At 38.6% G+C, this 23,410-nt stretch overlaps 1 protein-coding gene across 1 annotated transcript in view; it reads left to right on the top strand.

Annotated features, from left to right (window-relative positions):
- The first annotated feature begins 3,720 nt into the window (after positions 1–3,720).
- The window catches only part of SYCP1 (synaptonemal complex protein 1), a 121,138-nt gene continuing 101,448 nt past the window's right edge, over positions 3,721–23,410 (top strand). Inside the window, exons 1-7 of the mRNA XM_004616287.2 lie at positions 3,721–3,825; positions 4,903–4,984; positions 5,204–5,253; positions 5,413–5,469; positions 7,863–8,027; positions 8,956–9,023; positions 13,471–13,544. Of these exons, the coding sequence (XP_004616344.2) occupies positions 3,721–3,825; positions 4,903–4,984; positions 5,204–5,253; positions 5,413–5,469; positions 7,863–8,027; positions 8,956–9,023; positions 13,471–13,544 (601 nt within the window). The remainder of the gene's footprint in view (positions 3,826–4,902; positions 4,985–5,203; positions 5,254–5,412; positions 5,470–7,862; positions 8,028–8,955; positions 9,024–13,470; positions 13,545–23,410) is intronic.

The raw sequence follows: 23,410 nt of genomic DNA, 5'->3' as shown, positions 1-23,410 counted from the left end.
AGGTATAATAATTTTTTTATTTAAATTATTCTGATGGTCACCTGATTACCTCATTTCTTCTTACTCCTCACCTAGGTATTTCCTATACAGCATCTAGAGTTTTATTTGTTTGGGGGTGTTTGGGTAAAACCCAGCAGTTTAAGGTGTCACTTCTAGCATATAGCTTAGGGTTACTCTCATCAGTGCTTGGACGACCATATGGAACTGGGGATTAATCCTGGGCCTATAACATGCAAAGCATCACACTAGCCTTTGAACTTTCTCTTCCATCCAAGTTATATTTAAAAATAAAATTTACTCAGTAAATTAGAAATACAATTATTTCAACTTGGTACAATGTATAGAAATTATAGAGGTTAGGGTGTTAGTTCAAAGGGCTGTAGTGCATGGTTTGCATGCTGGAGCCCTGAGTTTGATCCTGGGCATTGTTTGAGTCCCCTGTCTACTACCAGATGAGCCCTGAGCACTGCTGGTCACTGTGGGCCAGAAACACATTTTTAAAAATTATGGGGCTGGAGAGATAGTATAATGTGTAGGTTCCATTGCAAAATTTCCTTTTAGTATAGTATGTAGTCTCACCTCCCCGCAATTATACAGCGGAACTCACACTTAATAGTGAAAGACTGGATGTTCTCTTCCGAAGATCGAAGAAAAGTGAAGAATATTCTGACTACTCTTAATTCCCATAGTTCTGGAACTTCCAGTAGTACTGATTTGAAAAACATGAATAGGAATCTCATACTGATCCCTATTTTACCATCAAAAAAATAAACATCATCAATGCTCATCAGATTTTGTTGAATTTAGGACCACCACTAGAGGGACATCTAGCATTCTTTTCAGGATTAAATTAAAAAGAAGCAATGTTTCATTGTTCATGTTTCCATCAAACAGGATTGAAACGAAATAGTTCCTATTTGAAAACTTTTTTCTTAGAAAATGAAATATAGATTTTTTCCCTTACTTTTTGGGTCACACCTGGCGATGCACAGGGGTTACTCCTGGCTTTGCACTCAGGAATTACTCCTGGCAGTGCTCAGGAGACCATATGGGACGCTGGGAATCGAATCTGGGTCGACCCTGTGCAAGGCAAATGCCCTACCCGCTGTGCTATCTCTCCAGCCCCTAGATTTCTTATAGACATGAAAAAGATTAGTGGAAATACAATCAGAATAAAGGCGATTTATAAAGCTTTTCATAAACTGGTTCAGTTAAAAAAAAACTGAACCAATTCAGGGTTAATTTGCTGGGTTAGGAACTTTTAAAAAATTAATTTGAGGCACTATGATTTGCAGTACTCTCAATTACAGGATTTCATGCACAAATGTTCTAGCACCACACACTCCACCAGAGTTGGCTTCCCTCCACCATTGTCTTGAGACTCCTTCTTCATCACACCTTCCATTCCCCACCCCCACAACCCTTAAGGTCTCCACCCCCTTGTCCTTCTCCTCTTCTCCCCTCCCTCCAGGTCTAGAGTACCCCCTTTTTTCACTGTCAGTGCAGTCCCCTCTACCCTCCCATCCTGTCCTGCCCCCTCCTTTGTGGTGTCTCGAGTTCTGTTGCCTTTGGCCATTTATTATTTGTGTTATGACAATGTAACATTTGTTATGTTACTATGTTTCTTTTAATTACACAAGAAGCTAACGTTTTAAATAACTCTTGGTAGAAAAAAATGAAGTCCTTAAAACCTGAAATCCTTCACAAATATTTTAATCCTTATTTGGATAGAATGGTTATCCATCAAAAATAAATTTTATGTGAAATACATTAGTGTGAGAAAGGTTGAAATCTTGGATATAAGGAAAATGCTGTAAGTATAAGTTAAACATTAGTTTTATTTGTTTTTTGACAAAGAGAAAAGAGTTCATAGTTTAATATTTTACTATGGGGAAAGAAACTGGAATTTGATTTTATTCCCTAAAATGCTTAATATATCAATTATCGTACCCAAGTGTTATATTTTACATTTGACACCTTTCCTTTTTTTAAAAAAACTTTTTTTTATTATTGAATCAAAGGTGTTCATGATTGGATTTAAGTCATACAGTAGTCCAATATCCATCCCTCTACCCAGTGTACATCTCCCAGCACCAGTGTTCCCAGGTTCCCATCACCCATCACCTCCACCACCTGCCTGTCTCTATGGCATGCTCCCCCCTTTTTTGGGGCATTGTGGTTTGCAATGTGGTTTATTCATACTGAAAGGTTATCAAGAATATCCCTTTACCTACTTTTAATCCCTTTTAACCCTCAGATCTTTGCCACCTCTTCTTTATCTGCGGTACCACTGCCCTAACACCGAAGATTCTCCTGTCCCGGCCATTTAATTGTTTCTTTAACTCCAGTCTCCTGAATCTAAAAACTGTAAAATTTCTTCATTTGACCACGCCTTTGGCTCTGAAAAACCTTTTGTAATCCCATCTACAAAGGCTAAAATCTAGAAGCCTTTGTAAAGCCCCAGATGCCAAGTCTCGGATCTCATCTTTTGCCGGTGTCCCACTGGGTTCTCAAACACTGAACCTACACTTCTCGAACCCACTCGAAATCGCTTGCTCTTGTAACAACCTTTCATGGTTCCAGGATTCGCCTCTCTTCCCTTTGGTCTTTTCCCGTGAACAATCTCGCGGTGGCTTTAACTCATCGACTGCACCGACACAGTGAGGAAGTGGTTCACATCACACAGCCCCCCATACCCCAACCCCCGCTCTCCCTATCTCCCACCTTCCTGCACACCAGCCATCTATAAACGCTCACATGCGGATAAAATCCTCGTTTGTCCATCTCAGACTGTGAGCTCCTGGAGGACAGAAACAGACTTCTAACGCCCCCCTCTCACGGCGCTAACCCATTCTACAGAAGCTTCGAGAAAACTAGCTCCGGAGACGCCGAGTCCGGAACCAAGCGGGAATCTCGCGAGACTTACTTCTCTCGGCCTGCTGGCCCGGAGCGGCCAGTTATTCAGCCGTTGGCCGCGGAGGCGCACTCAGCTGGAGGTTCTGTCGGTTACGGCTCACGTGGCGGCGCGCGCGTTTCCACGGATTCTTCGAAGGTAAGGGCCAGGCTGTGGTGTTCGCCTCGCGCTCGCTGTCACCCACCAGTCGCCTGCTGTCGCCCCGTCGTCCCCCCAGCAAGCCGAGCCCAGGCCGCGCCTTGTGCCCACCCGTCGCCCCGCCGTCGCCCCGCAGTCTCCCTGCTATCGACCTGCAGTCGCCCTGAAGTCTCCCCGCGGTCGCCCCGCTGTCCCCCCACCCCCCCAGCGAGCCGAGCCCAGGTCGCGCCTCGAGCCCGTGCTTATCCCCGCGGTCGTCCCCCCTAGCACCCTCGCGTCGCGCCTTCCTAGGGGACATGGCTCTTTCCCCTGGCCAGCGTGAGTGCCTGTTGACTCTCACACCCATAGGGAGGGGGCCCCCTCCCCTACGGGAGGCTTCCAGAGCTTTCCACCAACCCCGGCCAGCGTCCGGACACGTGCGCCCAGCTGGGTCCTTAGGTTTCCCTGTGCCGTTTATGTACACATTGCGGTTACTTTTTGCTTGTCTCTTGGTTGGTTCTCTGGGATCACCCGCTGGGGCGTGAGGCCGGGGCGTGGGCCAGCCGGGTTGGACCCTCGCTGAGCGCCCAACGTAGCTTCAAAACTACCGGTTAGCGAATTGGGTGACGTGTGAAATTCTTTCTGTCGCCCCTTCCCCTGAGCAGTACCTAAGGAACAGCAAGCGAGAAATGGACAAGGCGAAGCCCTTTAAATTGTTCGTGCCGCCAAGGTTAAGTAGCAGTCAAGTGTCTGCAGTGAGACCTCAGGCCCTGGCAGGAGAGGCGAATTTCAAGGTAAATTTGCATCCAAATCTTAATTTCAGTTTTCTTTAGAGTCGAGGTTTAGTTCTTCCCCGTGATATTTTATAATTACTTTTTTTCAGTAGGTATGGTCAGATTTAGCCAAGAATTTCCAATTGCTTTGCATGTTTGTGGGCATCATTCAGTTGATGAAATTAAATTTCTTCAAAAGAACAGAACTTATCTATAGCAGGACTGGCTTATTTCAGTCCTCCTTCTTAAGTAATGCGAGGTAACTCATAAAATATAAAAAAGTTCTATATATTAAGGGAATAGTGAAAGAAGATAAAGAAAATTTGGACAAATGTATCAGCCGTTAGTAAAAATTAACAATATCTCTAAGCTTAAATTTTGTCACTGAGCTTCTTGGTTAACAGGGTAAGAAAGGAAGTTACTTAACTTATATAATAGGGTAAGAAAATGTAACATATTTCCCAGGGAAAAAATTTTTTTCACTTATTAAAATGTCTCATGTGGAGCTTTATATCCAATAGATGAAACAGTGGATGTTTAAATTTTATGTGCTTTAGAAAAATCCTTATGGCTACGAAGTAACATAAAAATACTTTTTGTTGAGGCAATTCTTATGTCTAACAAGGGAAAGCTCATAATAAGATTGAAATAAACCAGTGTTTTAGAATGCTCATTAGCATTACTTACAAGTTTTGAATGCTTACAAAGCATCTATTGGAGATTTATGGTCTTGCCTCATTTTTTATCTAACAATATTTTTGCTAGAGCATTTGCTCATTTTTGTTTGTTTTTGTGTTTTTGCTTTTTGGCCACACTCTGTTGTGGTTTGGAGCTACCCCGAAACTATGCTGTGGATTCCTTGAAGCTGTTACTGGAAACCTCAGGCCCAGAATTCTTGTACTCCATGCATTCAGACCTTTGGGCTGTCTCTCCACCCCAGCATTTGCTGCTCTGAGCTCTATTTTACATGTTCTTCTATGTAAAATAAGAATTTTAGTTATTACTTTGAGTAGTTGTATGTTGCTTATGTAATTATGTTATATTGCTACCAAGTAATATGGGACAATGTGCTTAAAAATTTCCTTATTTTTTTTGTAGTGTTTTAACAGGTGTATTGAAGATTTTGGTTTTCCATTTACAGTCACTGATCTTTCCAAAAATGGGGAAAACATGGCTTCAAGTAAGAGACTGGAAAAGCAATGTATCACCTTATATAGAAACATTTTTACATGCAAATTGTTAATATTGAAAATATACCAAATATAATTTTAATAGTATTACAATTAAATAATTCTAATTAATTACATTTAGATATAATTGTAAGATATAATTGTTAGATATAATGCTATAAAAACAATATTTTAGCATGTTTAATACCATCTGTATTTTTTTCTTTCAGCTTCTACTTTACAAAATATTAACTTTTTGCCCATGCCCATGCTTGAACAGGTCAGTTAAGTAATGTGTATATAATCTGTTTAGTTACTGTATTGCTTGATTGAGAAAAAAATAATTTTTAAGTTTTTGGATTATTAGTCATTATTAATTGCTTTTTGGAAACTATCATTAGAAATGCTTTCTCATGGGAAATATTTACTCATCTTATAGGTTGATAATTCTGACGGTCGTCACAACCAGGAAGCACCTAAAGACTCAGATTTTGAGGTCAGAAGATTTCCCATCCATATTTAATTTCTTTTTTTTTTGGGGGGGGGTCACACCAGCGATGCACAGGGGTTAATCCTGGTTTTGCACTCAGGAATTACTCCTGGCGGTGCTCAGGGAACCATATGGGATGCTGGGAATCGAACCCGGGTTGGCCGCTTGCAAGGCAGACAATTTAATTTCTTAAACTTGGAGATCATTTATTAGTTTTTATATATCCTTTGAAACTTCAAAAAGATTAGTGTTTTTTTCAGATGCATCCTTTAAGCCCTTGTTTCCCTTTTATTTTTCCTTTAAAGTTGCTGAAACATTAGACTTCTGTGTACTTGTGGGAGATAACAAGTATTCTGTCTTTAGGGGAAATTTAATTTTAAACCACAGAAATAAGAAATATGGGAGAAGGATATGTATATATCATCTTTCTATATGTAAATGAATATATATTCTCTGTCTTTTCATTATATAAATACTATATGTATTATGAAAAGACCAAGGAAAAAAGCCAATGTTTTAATATATATTATATATTTTATGATATACGTTATGAAAAGACCAAGAATAAAGTCAGTATTTTATAAACAATTCTTTAATTTGATTTTTTTTTTGCAGGCGCACACCTGGTGGTGCTCAGGGGTTAATTCTGACTGTGCTCAGGAATCACTCCTGTCAGGGTCAGGGGAACAAATGGGATGCCCAGGATAAAACCTGGGATAGCTGTGTGCAAGGCTTTGGTCATTAACAAAAAGGAAATTTTGTTCTCGCTCCTTTTGGGTGTTGTAGTTTGCAGTAGAGGTTTTGAGTGGCCTTCATGTTCAGTCCATAGTCTACTTTCAGCTCGAATCTTTCAACCTGAATGGGTCCTCCCAACATCCTCTACTTGGTGTTCCCTTCTCTATCTGAGCTGCCTTTCCCTCCCAGCTTGTGAGGCCAGTTTCCAAGCTGTGGGGCAGACCTCTTAGTCCTTATCTCTACTACTCTTGGGTGTTAATTTCCCACTCTGTTATTTTATATTCCACAGATGAGTGCGATCTTTCTATGTCTGTTTTTTTCTTTCTGACTCATTTCACTTAACATGATACTTTCTGGGGTGGTGGGGGATGGGGTGGGGGTGGTGAGAGGGATACTGGGATCATTGGTGGAGGATAATGGGCATTGGTGGACGGATGGGTAAACAATCACTGTATGACTGAAATGCAAACACAAAAGTTCATAAGTTTGTAACTGTACCTCATAGTGATTCACTAATAATAAATTTTTTTTTTTTTTTTTGCTTTTTGGGTCACACCTGGCGATGCACAGGGGTTACTCCTGGCTCTGCACTCAGGAATTACTCCTGGCGGTGCTCAGGGGACCACTCCAGCCCCAATAATAAAAAAATTTTAAAAAATGAATAAAGTTACTCTAGAATAAAGAAAGAAAAAATACGGAAATTTTGACTGAAGATATAGACTGGAGTAGTGCAGTTCCATCTCCCACACCACAGCCCTCTCACGAGGGTCCTGGTGGCCCTGACTGTAGGATCAGAGCAGTACAGCGTCCTTGGGCCTTTGTATTGAACCACTGACCTTGTTGGCTGAGAATTGCAAGGAGTGACTGCCCTAGGGCCTCCTGTCCCTATTCGGGAAGCCTTCCCTCCAAAAGGGGGAAGTTTTGTGGTTTAATATAGTGCTTTATATCTTTTGTTATGATTGTAGTATCACAGAATGTTTTTAAAAAGTTTTTTGATAGTAGAACTACTAGCAAGCAGAAAATCAGTGTGATTGAAAACAACCTTACAATGTGGAAATGTATCATGGAGGAAATCTACATTAACTCCAAATAAAAATCTCAGGCTAAATGAGAGATTGTTCTACTCACTATTGTATATATATTTTTTGCTTTTTGGGTCACACCCAGCAATGCACAGGGGTTACTCCTGGCTCATGCACTCAGGAATTACTCCTGGCAGTGCTTGGGGAAAACCATATGGGATGCTGGGAATTGAACCCAGGTTGGCTGCATGCAAGGCAAACGTCCTACCCGCTGTGCTATAGCTTCAGTCCCTCACTATTGTATTTTAAATTAGATTTTAAACTTCAAATCCTCTTGTGAATCCCCAAACTGTGTAGCTAAAGTGTTCAAGACTATTACTAAAATTTATATATTTTGTGTAGGGAGATATATTTTAGCTTTTAACCAACCAAATTCCTTAGTTAACTGGAGTACTTCTAACTTCTGAATTAAGTACATTTTAGTGTTTTTTAAAGAGCTAATATACTTTCGGTTTTAAATTAAGCTATGAATGGAAGAGATTTGTTCTTAACTGCTGCTCATGGGTGTTTTTACTAGGTAGCTCTTGATTGATGGCAAGATCTGTTACAAATTTGAACAGTAATCTTAATTTATTTTAATAGAAGTCAGAGCCAATGAGTATACTGTATTCAAAACTTTATAAGGAAGCTGAGAAGATCAAGAAGTGGAAAGTTAGTGCAGAATCTGAACTAAAGGAGAAAGAAAATAAGTTGCAAGAAAACAGAAAGATAATTGAAGCCCAGCGAAAAGCTATCCAGGAATTACAGGTATAATAAGATCTGGAATTAAAAATACAGAACAGTAAATCTTGACATCACATTACTTAAAATCGAATATTTCAAATTAAGTTGGGCTTGCTATAGTAATGTGTATTTTTAGAATGCTATTATTTTAAGTTTCATTTATATTTTATGTCATTTATACTTTAAGATATTAGTTGCCTTTCAACTTTAGGATAAATAACACAGAACAAACTGAACAGAACGTAATGCAGTTGATGAGGGAAATAAAATACTTTAGAAATGTTAAGGAAACAATTATTTTTGACAAAGATTGATTTAATGAGTTTATTATGGTTTTAATTTTTCTTGTTATTGATGATGTTTTATATAAATATATTATTAAAGTATGATATTTGTAGGAAAAAATTTTTTTTTCTTTTTTGGGTCACACCCGGCGATGCACAGGGGTTACTCCTGGTTCTACACTCAGGAATTACTCCTGACGGTGCTCAGGGGACCATATGGGATGCTGGGATTCAAATCCGGGTCTGCCGCGTGCAAGGCAAATGCCCTCCCTGCTGTGCTATCGCTCCAGCCCCCTGTAGGAAAAATTTAAAATTTGAAATGACGTAGCTGAAAAAATGATTTAGATTTAATTTTATGACATTTTGAAGGAAATTATTTTTAAAATGTAAGTTGGTTTTGAATGAAGGTAAGCTGCCATTTAAAAACATTTTGGGAAGATAATATTTTATTAAAATATTATTTGATACTTTTTTGTATATTATTTGGCAAGTTTAATTTTAGAGTGATTAAAAAATGAGACCTAAGTTCTTTTGGGAAAATTGTTTTTGTGTGAACAAAGAATTCTTCCAGATTGTTGTGTGTTACCAAGGAACTACTGATTAATTATTATATTTATATTTCTGCATTGCTAAGCAAAATGTTATGAGCTGTTCTGTTTTACAAATAGTTTGAGAATGAAAAAGTAAGTTTGAAGTTAGAAGAAGGAATTCAAGAAAACAAAGAATTAATTAAAGAGTAAGTAGTGATTCCAAAGTTAATTTTCATTCTAAATTTATTATTAAAATGCTTTTTTTGGTTGCATCTTGTGGTGGTTGGGGAAACCCTCTTCTGGGAACCATGTGATGTAGAATATCAGACCTGCAGACACAGTTTCTGTCTAGCCTTTGTTTTTTTTTTCTTTTAATGTAGGAATATTGCTATTTATTCAGCAGTTGATTAAGCTGATTGAAGTGGGCATGAACTCCACTCCGCTCTAGCCTTTGAACCATCTTCTGGGCCTAAAATAACTTTTGAAAGTATATTAAGAACTTATGTATTATATAGTATCAAAATAAATGTAGACTTTTTTATCATGCTATGAAAAAAGGATGACATCTATTTTACTTTCTTGCATTTTAGTAAACTGGTCGCAAACTTCTCATTTTGTAAAATGTCAGGAGAATCCATTACTTGTGTCATAAAAGATAACCTGATAATTCTGTGTCTGTGACTTCAATATATCATTTACTTTTAGTTCCAATATCAAAATCTTATTTCTGACAGTGATCCAGTAATTTTTTCATAGCTTTGGCCTCATTTTTATTATCATTTCTACTTTTCCTTTCCTTTTTTTTGTAATGGCTAAGTCTTTACCACATTATTCAGATCATATCATACTGAATTCATTTTATTTTGTTTTTTTGGGACACATCTGGTGGTGCTCAGGGGCTGCTCTTAGCTGGGTGCTCAGGAGACCATGTGGTGCTGGGGTTTGAATCTGGGCTTTTTGCTTAAAACACACTTACCTCACTGAACTATCTCTTTGTCATGTGAACTTACTAGAAAAATGTTTTAATTTATTTGCCAAATAAATACTGAAAAAAGTTATGCATATTTCATAAAAAGTGCTAATTTTTTAATTTCTATCTTAAGTATCCTATTAATACTGTTCTTAAAGGCCCATTACCTTGTCATTAAAGTTGCTAATAAGTGAAAAATACCGTTTCAACAATTCCTGTAGCATAACTGAAGGATAACCTGTGGCATCTCAAATACAATTTAAGTATTACATCTTCATTTTTTTTCCCACTGAAATGAGTTTGTTTATTTGAAGGAGAGAAGAGACAAGAAGGTTCTAAAGCTATGCCTACTATATATTCTATCCTGGTCTTTTTTTTTGGGGGGGGAAAGGCACATCTAGCTCAGGGCTTATTCCTGCCTCTTCCCTAACCCTAAGGCTCCCTCCCCTCAAGACTAGGTTACCCTAGTTTTGTAGTGGAAGTTCAAAGTTTTGTTACCGCTAGTTATTATTCATTCCCTTCCTCCGTTTGTCTCTCCCTCTGTCCGTCCCTCCCTTCCTCAGGGTCCCTCCCTTCCTCAGGGATCAGTCCTTCAGAGGGTGGGTAGGCATATGGGGTACTGGGTATTAGACCCAGGTTGGTCATATACCCCGCCTTACTTATTGTACTATCTCTCTCACCCGGTTGGTTTTCTTTTAAATTTAAAAAAATTATAGTTTAGGTAACAGTTGCAATAATGTTAAAGTTTATAGTATTGATGTATAAAGTTCCTGCATCCTACCACCATCAAAGTGTCCCTGACTCTCTACAGCACTGTCCCTGTGTCACCTCTAATCCTATCTTCTTTTTTCCACCACCCCTTACCTCACTGCTTGGTAATTAATCAAGCAGTTTTATAATACAAGCCCAAGGATTTGTCATTGTTCAGTACTATTCATTCCCTGTTTTTCTTTTTGGACTCAGATGAGTGAGATAATCCAGTATCTGTCTTATCTTCTGACTTACTTTCCTTAAAATGATACCCTCAAGTTCCATCCATGTTGCAGCAAACTGACTGATTTTATCTTTTCTTACAACTTCAAAGTATTCCATTGTGTATATATACCACAACTTCTTTATCCTTTCATTTGTTGTTGGACATTTGGATTGTTCCATATGCTATTATACAACCTGGCTTTGTATCTTTATATACCACACAAGAGTGAGACCATCTGGTATTTGTCCTTTTCTCTGACTTTCTTTGCTCAACATAATCCCCTCTCTGATTCTATCCACATTGCAGTGTAAGACAAGACTTTATCTTTTCTTACAGATGAGTAGTATTCCCTTGTGTATAATATGCTACAGTTTTTTAAATCACTCATTTGTTGTCAGTCATTTGGGTTTTTTTAAGATCTTGACTACTTTAAGTAGCATTATAATAAGCATCTATATGTATTTTCACATTAATATTTTTGTGTTCTTGGGATAGTAGCTGACAAGTGGAATCCTGGTTCATGTAGGAGTTCTGATTTTATTTATTTTTATTAAAATACCATAACTATAAAGTTTATAATACAGTTGTCCCAAGCCTACAGTGGTCCAGCCCCAGACCCCTTTCTCTCCTCCAAACCCCCCTTCAACCAGCCTACCTATCCTTTGGAAGGCATATAACAAATTTACTTCATATAGGTTGCCCCCCAAAAACTTGAAGGCAAATGGAATTATTAAAAAATGAATCAACAAACGTCTGTTTGATGATTGATTGCTATATAATTTTAACCCCTGTAGATGAAGACATTCAAATAATTTAACATAATATGCATGTTGTCAGTTACATAAATAATTCTTCAACTTTGGCATCTAAAAATAGTTCTACTGTAGGTTTTTTTTAAATTTTATTTTACTTTTTATAAAGTTATTCACAATAATTTATTACACTCAATATTACAACACCAATGCCACCACCATTACTCTGCTAAAAATGATCCCAAAAAGTTTCCTTAGAGGAAAGTGTGTGAAGATTGTTGTATCTCACCCTGGAGCCAGTAAGCCTCCAGTATATAAGAGATTACTAACATGTTGTCAGAGTTTGAGCCTGTGTACAAATTTTTTTTGGTCAAGATTGGTTGCCTTCTGTTTTACACCCCATCAAATGTGGTGTGCTACTCTTAGTACATCAGTGGCATAGAGTACGAGATATCATGTGACTGTAAGTAAATGCGACTGTCTGCTCCAGGAATTCTAATATTTTAGATAGGGTAATACAGTTAAGAGTTAAATTTTTATTTTTTCTTTTTTGGGTCACACCTTGCAATGCACAGGGATTACTCCTGGCTCTGCACTCAGGAATTACTTCCGGCGGTGCTCAGGGAACCATATGGGATGCTGGAAATTGAACCTAGGTCGGCCGTGTGCAAGGCAAACACCCTACCTGCTATACTATCACTCCAGCCCCTAGAGTTAAATTTTTAACTGGAAGGTGACTTTGGGATCTGAGGCATCTTTGCAACTTGTTGATCTCTTCTGAGATTTATTTGTGAGTCTCTGGATCATGGCCAGTTAATGAGCTTATATGGCACCAGAGGCAATTTGTGAGTTGTGACTGCCAGACTTCCAGAAGAATAGGGAGATGGGGAGGTCATCCATTCCCTACTCTGTGGAGCCTAGAGGTTTCAGTCACTGCATACCTGAGTTTTTCAGCAGATTCACTCATGGATGAGGCTTGTCTGAGCTTATGGAAATTGGCTGTGAGCATAGCTGCAATTGAGTTCTGGAGGTTTTTAACTGCTGAGGCTCTGTTGGGGCAGGGAGGGACCAGATGGGGTGCCAGGCATAGAACCCAGATTGGCTTTGTGCAGGGCAAGCACCTTGTTTACTGTACTGTCCACTCCCTACTTTTTTTTTTTTAGTTTTATACTGTTTTCCACTGAAACTAAACCAGAAGCATTCCCACCAACTCTCAATGAATTTCTTTTTACTAGATCTCTGCCAAGAGTTGGTAGAGTTCTGGAATCTATAAATATAAGTCTGTCATATATAAACTTTATTATTTTCAAATATGTTAACTTTTGCACCTTTTCAAATCCAGTTTTTTAAAACTTATTTTTATAGTTCTGAGTTTTCTCAGTAGGTGCCATCTCTGCATCTATTGAGATAAGAGATACATTTGGCATTGCTTGCTAGAAACTTATGCTTTGAAGGTGATACATTAGAAATATTCAGAATAATCAGTTATAAGTCCAGGCATGGGGGAGATGGTTCAAGTGGCAGGTCCCTGACCATATTAAAGTTTCAATCCCCCCACACCCCTCTGCACACACACACACATATACACACACCACTGCCTTGTGCCTCCATGTGCTTTAGGTGTGGATCATATAAAGAAAAAGGCTGGAGGATAGCTCAATTGTCAGAATACTGACTCGTATATGGGAGGCTAAGATTTGGTCCAGGTATTGTATGGTCCCCTAAACACTGCTAGGAATGATCCTTGGACATGGAACTGAGAGTAGCTTCTGAAGGAAGATACCCTCGTAAAGGGAGGTAGATAATTAGTCAATTTTGCTAATGGTATATACTCATTTCTTTCCTGTATTTATAAACAGCATGTAAATATACTTAAACATTTAAAAGAACTATATAAATATGTTTAATAATATGATTTTGAAATAATATAGTTATGCATACTCTTTTTGTTTCAGGAATAATGCAACAAGGCATTTATGTAATGTACTCAAAGAAACCTGTGCCCGATCTGCAGATAAAGCCAAGAATTGTAAATATTTTTCCTATTTAATATGATTGTTATTAGTTTATTATTATTTTAATGGTGGGAATATAGAAAGGGGAAGAAATTGTCTTTTACTTTTTTGGAGCCGATTTTTATTTGAGTAGGTAATAAGTGTCTCATAACCATTTTTAATTAAAATACTAATCTGTGTCTTTTAAACTTTCAAAGTTTAAATATTTTGAAACATATTTCAAAAGATACATATAACACTTACTGTTAGTTCCTATTTTAGTGAAAGTGTGGTTTTGAGATTTTTTTTGTTTTCTCTCTGGACCAAATAGGAGATTGAATCAAAAATATGATATATAGCCACTGTTCATAATAGAAAAGACCCATGAAAGGCTATGCTAAAGGCCTTGTGTTTAAGAATAATCATGCAATATCTATTTCCAGTCAAAATAGAATGATCAGTTTCTCCTAAAGGAACATTAAAACATTCTCATAAAGTTAGGGTATTATAAAAATGATGATAATAAAATTTTGTGTATTTATTGATATTTCTGGTTTACAGGAAAGATTTCATTTTGATGAGAAATCTAAAAATCTGTTTATCAAAAATAGCTTTTTAAATCTTTGCCACTAATTTAACACTTAGTTCTATTTTGTTTCTGCCAAAAATCTATTTTAAAAAAATACTATCTGCTTTTTTTCAGGGTACAGGCTGTTTTTCTTAGTTATATTGAATATCAATTAAACTGGTAGCAGTTTTATTATACTGCTATCATAAAGTTTACTGCTTAAATTGAGAGCCAGGGAGACCAGAGAGATAGTACAGTGGGTCAACCTTGTATGCAGTTGACTCAGATTTGATCACTGGCATTCAGGTGATCACGTTCAAAACTTCAGTTGCTCTCTGTTTAACCTTGAATAATTTGAAAATTTTTCTCTTACATGTTTTTTAAGGTACTGTGTGTAATATATATTCTAGATGCGAAGAAATATTCTCACTGCAAAAGAAAAACTGCATTGGGGAGTTTTTGTTTTTATAGAGTTTGTGTTCTTGTGGAGGGATACAAGTCATATATGAAAATATGTTAGATGATATTTTCTTATTGGAAAGATTGTTTTGGCATAGGGGAGTTGGGGAAGGTTTTTTCTGATTAAAGAAGTGAAATTGATAAAAGATTCAAATAAAGTGAGGTAGTGAGCCATGCAGCTATTTTTAATGTATATTTTTTACTGAATCATTGTGAGATACAGAATTACAAGGTGGGTCATAATTTGGTTTCGGTCATATAATGTTCCACCACCAGTCCTTTCACCAGTGGGTGCCGTACCCACCTGCCTCTCTGGCAGCCACTTTTCTTCTTTCCCTACCCCTTTTCTCTCACTCACTCTCTTTGCTCCTGGTTTGCAATACAGGTACTGAAAGGTTATCACATACATCCCTTTATCTACTTTCAGCACTATGACATACCATCATTGTCATAGTGGTCCCTTCTTTATCCTAACTGCCCTTCCCCTCTCCCACTCCACTTGTGGTCCACTTCCATCCATGGACCAGTCCTCCCGGTTCTTGTTTCTACTGTCCTTGGGTATTAGTCTCATACTATGTTTTTTCTATACCACAAATGAGTGCAATCATTCTGTTGCACTCTTCTGACTCATTTCACTCAGCATGATACTCTCCATGTTCATCCATTTATAAGCAAATTTCATGATATTAATTTTCCTGGTGGCCATAGTATTCCATTGTGTATATATAATATGGTTTCTTTATCCAGTTGTCTGTTCTCAATCACTCATGTTTGTATCCAAATGTGAATAATGCTGCAATGAACACATAAATGCAGATGGTGTTTTGCTGTGTCACTTCTTTAAGATTTTACTTTCTTCTCAATCTACTTGCTTTTGGTAGAGTCTGCAAGCAGTTGTTTTATGTTTGAGCCAGAGTTTTCATTTGTGATCAGTAGGAAATAAAGACTATAGTAGACTTAAGTTTACCTTAACTAGAAGTTATTTTTGCTCTTTCAAGTTAAAATCCTCAATTTATTAGCCTGATGAGTCATCAGTTCTTGAAACAGTTTTGATTATTATAATAATTTAAAAAAGCTCTAGATGCTTGTCTTCAGCAAGAAGGTTGGCCTGAATCACTTATTTGCTAGAATACAGAATCAGTCCTTTATGCTTTTCCAAAATACAGAACAAGTCATGCCTAATTCCTTTGAAAGTTTTTACTAATTTTCAGGTATTTACTGGTAATTGTTACTATCTCCACCCCTCCTTGCCTTTTCCATGTGCCCTACATATTAAGATTATGGAGAACTCCTAGTGTTACCTAAGTACACTTATTAATATATTTATTTTCATTGGTTCTCTTGATTTTGTTATAACTCCTTTTGTCCTTCAAAAGTTATAATATTACCACCTTTGAGTTCTGTTCCCTAATTTCCCCTAAAGTCTGGTTTAGATAATCCTCTTCTGTCTCTTTTAGCTTTTCCCATATACTTATTTCTTTAACAAAAAGTACTGAGTTCTGCTATATGCTACATAACTCATTATTTGCTAAGCCAAGGGACCATGTCTTATTTGACTCACTTTAGCATTCTGTACAGTATATGTAAAGATAGTAGTTAATTAAAAGTATAAATTAGTAACTATTCTTAGATGCACCCTAATAACAACAACAACAAACTCTTTAAATGACTGGTAGTTGCATACAGAATTATATTGAAATTATTTAGTCTGCTATTCTGTGTGCACTTTCTTTGTAGTCTTACTCTCTAAATTATTTAGAAAGAATTTGAAAGTTTTTGTAGACACCCATTGAGTTGATGACCTATAGCATGTATACCAAATGGTAAACATGTCTTTCCATATTTTGGACATATCAAGTGAGATAAATTCACCTTAAGATTGCCATTTAAGGACTATTATTGTTTTCCTATAATACTTCTACCAAATCAAGTCTTTCCACCTTTGAACAAATTGAGTGACAGAGTTATCTCAAGATTTACATATAAAACAATTATTATTTTTACATTTGGCTGAAATCTCAGAGTTGTTTTTCTTTAATTCATTTCTTTAGTATAATTCGGTTATACAAAGCCTAAAATATTTTTTGTATGTTATTTCTTTAGGTCATTAAAAGAGGCTTTGTTGTTCTTTTAGAAACTTGTCTTCTTTAGCCTAGGTATTTCAAAATTCGTCAGTGATTTTATTACTTTTGTTGATATGTTTAACATCCTTATTGTATTTAGTTCAGACAGATCTGTGTAATATAATTTTGACCTATGTCATCATCATCATCATCCCGTTGATTGTCAAATTTTTCGAGCAGTCTCAGTAACATCTCCATTTGTCCTAGCCCTGAGATTTTAGAAGCCTCTCCTTACTCGTCCTTCCCAGTGAGGGAGACTCTTTCAGGGTCAGGGAAATGAGACCCAGCATTGTTACTGGTTTTGACATATGAATACACCATGGGGAGTTTGCTAGGCTCTCCCATGTGGGCAGGAAACTCCCAGTAGTTTGCCAGGTTCTCCCAGAGGGAGAGGTAGGCTATAAGATATAGCGCAGCTGTGTGCTTCTGGGAGCTTGGTTTTTAAGTCTCTGGATGCTGGCCCTTGGTGGGATTACAAGGCGCTGGGGGCAGTCCCTAGGTGTGACTGCCTAGCTACTGGAAAATGGGAAATCTGGGTGGAAGAGGCCCAGTCTTGATCCAAGCAGGCTTGGAGGTTTCAGTTCCGGGTCCAACACACCTGGGTTCCTCTGCCGGTACCTTCATGCGTGAGGCTTGTCTGGACTTGTGGAGAGGGGCCTTGAGCATGGCTGTGGCTAAGGCTCCGGAGATCTTCGGCTCTGCTTGGGGTGGGGAGGGAAGCTGGAGCCCATCCCCTTCGAGGGGTTCTGGGGACGACAGCCAGGCGCGCGGGCAAGAGACTCTCTGCCTATGTAAAAAGGCTAATTCTTGTTTAATTGTAGATAAGAGTTAATGAATGCTCAAGTCAGTTTATTTGAAGTCACATGGGCTAAATTCATTCATTGGCTTAATTCAGTGTTAGGATATTTAACTTTTTTTGTACTTTCTCCATTCATATGCATTTTGATTGTTGGATCCAATCAGGGTTCTTTCTGTTTATCAATTAGATTTAAGTAGGCATATTTGTATTTTAATATGAACTATTACATATTAGTTTTGAGATTCTAGCAAATGACTACTACGTCACACTTTCCTCATTTGTGAAGTGGGGGAATAATTACAATTCCATTTGACACTTAGAAATATATACATAAATTGTATATAGCTTATATACATATGTGTAAATATTTTCCTTCTTGTCAGAAATTTGGGATTTTCTTCTGTTCTCTGTTTTTGGGCCATGTTCAGAGCTTACACTCAGTGGGGCACAAGGGACCCTGTGTGATAAGGGGATCAAATCCGGATCACCTGTATGCAAGACAAGTACCTTACTTACCGGACTATTTATCTGACCCCTGGATTTTTTAAAAAATAACTTACAGTTTTAGCAATACAACAGTTCCAGTCTGTTAAAAAGCTGTCTTTCATTAGCACTGCCAAGTTTTATTATATTTTTGGCCACTTTATCTGGTCTTCTTTGGACATTCTTTATTATTTGTTGGCTTTTTTTAAAATATAGTAGTACTGCTATTTATTCAGCCACTGATTAAGCTGATTGAATTGGGCATGAACTCCATATTACTTTTTTTTTCTTAAATTGAATCATCATGAGATACAGTTACAAAGCTTTCATGTTTGAGATTTCAACCGTACAGTGATAAAACACCCATCCCTCTGCCAGTGCACAATTTCCACCACCAGTGTCCCCAGTATATCTCCCACTTCGCCCCATCCCAGTCCTCACACTACCTCCGTGGCAGGCAGTTTCCCCAGTACTCTCTCTATAATTTTGGGCATTATGTTTTGTTTGAATTTTCCCACCACTGTTCAAGCCTGCCTGCCAAGGGCAGATGCTAGATCATTTATTGTCCATTGCTTATTTTGAATATCTTGGGTGCCGGGGCTGCATGCTTCTGGAATCCTAGATTGTAAATGGTTGGGTTCCAGAGATATTTCTGTATGGCACTAATCCCTTTTGGGATTCAATTGGGCATCTCTGGACCAGGGCTGTTGGTGCACTAAGATGGCTCCTGGAGGCACATTGTGGGTGTGACAGCCAGACCAGAGAGTGGGCAGGGACCCAGGGAGGAATAGACTCAGCGCCTCTGCCACAATGTGGCATGGAGATTTAGTCCTGGAACCTGCATACCTAGGCCTTGCTTGTGGAAGCTCTTGGAATATGCATACTGGGGCCTTGCTTGTGGAAGCTCTTGGTTGCCAGGATTCCATCTGGAGTAGGTAGGAAGATTGCACCTGCTCCATCTTGGGTGCCCTGGTGAAATTGGCTTGGTATGGGGCCTGGAGAGACCTCCGACTCTGTGGTGTCTTCTGGGACTCACTGCTGTGTCTCTGGACCAAGTCTGTTGGTGCGCAAAGGTGGTGCCCAGAGGTACGTTGTAGGTGTAACAGCTGGGCAGGGAGCCGGGGAGGAACAGCCCAGCGCGTCTGAACCATGCGGCTTGGAGATTTTATCCTGGAGCTCGCATACCTGGGCCTTGCTTGTGGAAGCTCTTGGTTGCTGGGATTCCATCTGGAGTAGGCGGGGAGAGTGTACCTGTTCCATCTGGGGTACCCCGGTGAAATTGGCTCAGTATGAGGTTTGGAGAGATTTCTGGCTCTATGGTGTATTCCAGGAGTCACTGCTGTGTCTCTGGCTTTTGATCTCTTTTAAGATTTATTTATGAGTCTCTGAAGCAAGGCCAGTAATAGAGTTTACAGGGTCGCGCTGGAGTTGGTTTGTGAGGTGACTGCCAGTGCTTTCATGTGTATTGGGAAGTGGGGGAGGTAGCCCATCCCATGAAAGCATGCAGATTTTAGTCACAAAACCTGTATATCTGAATTTTCAGCAGATTATATCTTGGTGAGGTCTGTCCTGAGACATGGAGTCAGGCTGGAGGTATGATGGCGATTTTGAATTGTGGAAGCAAGTGGTTGCTGGGGGCTCTGCTTGGGCAGGCACAGGCCAACCTGCCCCCCTTCGATTTACCCCAGTCTGTTCAGCCATGCGTGGGTCTGAGATTAACTGTGGATTTTGATTTCTTTTGAGATTTATCTATGGGTCTCTGAAGTAAGGCCAACAAATGAGCTTGCATAGCTGAGCCGGAGTTGTTTAATGGGTGTGTCTCCCACATACCTAACTTTTGGCCATTTAATTTTTTGGTAAACTTGGTCCCAAGTTGTGGTCCGGCCAAAGGCACAGTGGAAATTTTGGGGTATCAGGAAGCCTGAAGGCACCATCAGGCTGCTGTTGCACTCACCCCACAGGTGCAGGTTGGCCTGTTGGCAGCACCATACCTACTATTGTTGGCTTTTGTTCATCTTTTCTCTACTGTTTGTTTTTATTTCTTCCTATTCAGATTCGTTTCCTGTGTTTCCAATTTGATTTTTGAAATATATTTTTTCAAAGAACCAGCTTTTGGTTTCCTTGAACTTTTGGATTGTTTTTAGGGAATCCAGCTTGTTGATTTCTGCTCTAACTTTTTTTTTTTTGCTTTTTGGGTCACACCTGGCAATGCACAGAGGTTACTCCTGGCTGCGCATTCAGGAACCACCCCTGGCGGTGCTCAGGGGACCATATGGGATGCTGGGATTCAAACCCGGGTCGACAGGTGCAAGGCAAACGCCCTACCCGCTGTGCTATCACTCCAGCCCCATCTGCTCTAACTTTTATTATTTCTTTCCTCTTGCCTGGTATGGGCTCCTTTTGGTGGTCATTTTCTAAGATCTTGAGCTGTGAAGTCAAGTTATTTATGTGGGCCCTTTCTTCCTTACTTGTAAACACTTGCAGAGCTATACATTTTCCCCTTAACACTGCTTTTTGCTTTTTGTGTCACACCCAGTGATGCACAGGAGTTACTCCTGGCTCATGCACTTGCACTTAGGAATTACTCCTGGTGGTGTTTGGGGGACCATATGGGATGCTGGGAATCAAACCTGGGTCAGCCATGTGCAAGGCAAACACCCTACCCACTGTGATATCACTCCAGCCCCTCAATTTCTTTTTGTTCTCTTTTTTCTCTGTTATTTTTTTTGTTTGTCCTTTGGGCCATACCTGGCTGTGCTCAGCACTTAACTCTTGTTTCTGCTCTCAGGAGTCACTCCTTCTAGTGCTTAGGAGACAAGGGATGCTGGGAATTAACCCCTGGTGAGCTGCATTCAAGGCCCTATCCACTGTACTATCTCTCTGGCCCTGATTCACTCAGTTTCTTGCATATCTGTCTAGTCATAAAGACTAGATTTTCATCTTTTTTAAAATTTTTTTCTTTTTGGGTCACACCTGGCAGTGCACAGGGATTACTCCTGGCTCTGCACTCAGGAATCACCCCTGGCGGTGCTCAGAGGACCATATGAGATGCTGGGAATTGAATCCAGGTTGGCCGTGTGCAAGGCAAATGCCCTACCCGCTGTCCTATTGCTACAGCCCTAGATTTTCATCTTTTATTGAGATCATATTTTCATAATTTTGTTGAGAATATGAAATTTTATGAATTTTAAATTTTATTCTCTAGAGTTAATTTATAAAGGTTATATAGAGATTATAGAATGATACTTTAGTATCATTCATGTTCTTTTTACTTTGCATATTTTCATAATATTTTAACTTTTTTTGGGGGGGTCATACCTGGCGATGCACAGGGGTTACTCCTGGCTCTGCACTCAGGAATTACCCCTGGTGATGCTCAGGGGACCATATGGGATGCTGGGAATAGAATCTGGGTCGGCTGCTTGCAAGGCAAACACCCTACCCGCTATGCTATTGCTCCAGCCCCATCTTTGAACTTTTCTAATGATATGTATTACTAAAGAGAAGCAGGAACTACCAAGATTAAACTTAACCAGTCCTAATTTACCTTATTATAAGCTGGTCTTGGGTTTTGATGTATAAAGTTACTGCATCTTACCACCATAAAAATTTCCAAGACCCTCAGCTACTATCTTTATGTTTCTTCTAGTCCACTTCATTCCCCTCCCTACTTCTCCAAGCATGGTAATGTGAGCTTTGAAGGTTTATCATAAGTAAATATTTTCTATTTCATTGTTTTGTATTCTACAGATTAATGAGATCATTCAGTATTCTTTTCCCTGTGACTTCTTTGATTAACATGGTATCTTTAGTTCCATCTAAGTTGTGAATGAACTGCGAGATTTCATCTTTTGATTTCATCTTTTCTTATTGCTACATATTATTCCATTGTGCTATATACACAGCATCTTATTTCTCTCTTCATTTGTTCCTTGTTATTGTACTCAATGTTGCAGTAATTATATGTGTGCATGCATCTTTTCATGTGAATGTTTTTGTGTTTTGGCGGAAGAAATCAAGAAGTGAAATCACTGGATTTTATGGGAATTCTTTTCTTTATTTTTTTTCTCTCTAAAAAAAATTTAAGTCACCATGTACTGACTAAAGTCATCACGATTGGGTTTATAATGTTTCAACACTGATCTTTTAACAGTGTCCACCTCCCTCCAGCATTCCTCCAAAATCCCCATTGGCCCAGCAACTACCCTTCTTGGAATAAACTCAAAGATCAAAAAACAAAATGGAGAAAAGACATTTCCATCCCTATATTCCTTGCAGTACTATCCACAATAGCCCAAATCTGGAAACAACCCAAATGTCCAAGAATAGATGACTAGATAAAGAAACTATGGCAAATTACACAATGGAATATTACTCAGTAATAAGAAAAAAGATAGAGTCATGAAATTTGCTCCTACAGGGAAGTATCAGATTGAGTGAAGTTAGTCAGAAGACAGTGACACAGAAAGATCTCTCCTTACTTTTTTTTGAGGAAATTTCCATACTGTTTCCACAGAAGGTGAACAAGATGACATACCCACCAACAGTGAATGAGAATTCCTTTTTTTGTTGTATTCCCATCAACGTTGTTTCCAGTCATTTAGACATATGCCACCCTCATTGAAATGAGCTCTCATTGTCATTTTAATTTTTATTTTCCTGATAATAAATGATGATGAACACTTTTTTCTAAGCCTCCTGTCCATTGTTGTGCCTTCTTTGGAGAAGTTATCTTTACATTTTTTGATGGAATTATTGACTGTTTTGTTGAACTTAGTGAATGCTTTATATATTTCTGCCATTAGCTCTTTAACTGATGTGTTGTCTGTGAATAATTTTCTCTCATTAAGTAGGGTTTAAAACAAAACATCCAGAGCTGGAGCGATAGCACAGTGGGTAGGATGTTTGCCTTGCACATGGCTGACCCAGATTTGATTCCCAGAATTCCATATGGTCCCTTGAGCACTGCCAGGAGTAATTCCTGAGTGCATGAGCCAGGAGTAACCCCTGTGCATAGCTGGGTGTGACCCAACATAAAAAAAAAAGGCCAAAGAAACAAAAAAAAAAAGAAAAAGAAAATCCTCTTCCTATTTTTTTGATGAGGTTATTAGATTTTTGTTGCTGAGCTCTGTCTTTTATATATCTTGGATTTTTTTTTTGTCTCTTTGGGGGTCATACCCAGCAGTGCTCAGGCCTTACTTCTGGCTCTTTGCTCAGGGCTCATTCCTGGTAGGTAGGTCTTGGTCTTGGGGGACCATATAGGGTGCTGGGCGTCGATCCCTGGTCACACTTATGCAAGGCAAGCAGTCTACTACTATCGCTCTGGCTGTTTTGCTACTGTGAAAAATCTCCATACTAATGATTTTCACTAATGTAGGATTCTAAAATTTTTTATGTTTTACTGAGACATTTTGAGTAATTTAAAACAATTAAACAGTCATTTTAAATTTGAAATATTTTTTATTAATA

This window comes from Sorex araneus, chromosome 5 (assembly GCF_027595985.1).
Source record: "Sorex araneus isolate mSorAra2 chromosome 5, mSorAra2.pri, whole genome shotgun sequence".
Classification (NCBI taxonomy): Eukaryota; Metazoa; Chordata; class Mammalia; order Eulipotyphla; family Soricidae; genus Sorex; species Sorex araneus.
Note: the sequence above shows the minus strand (reverse complement) of the source record. Positions and strands in the feature narration are given on the sequence as shown.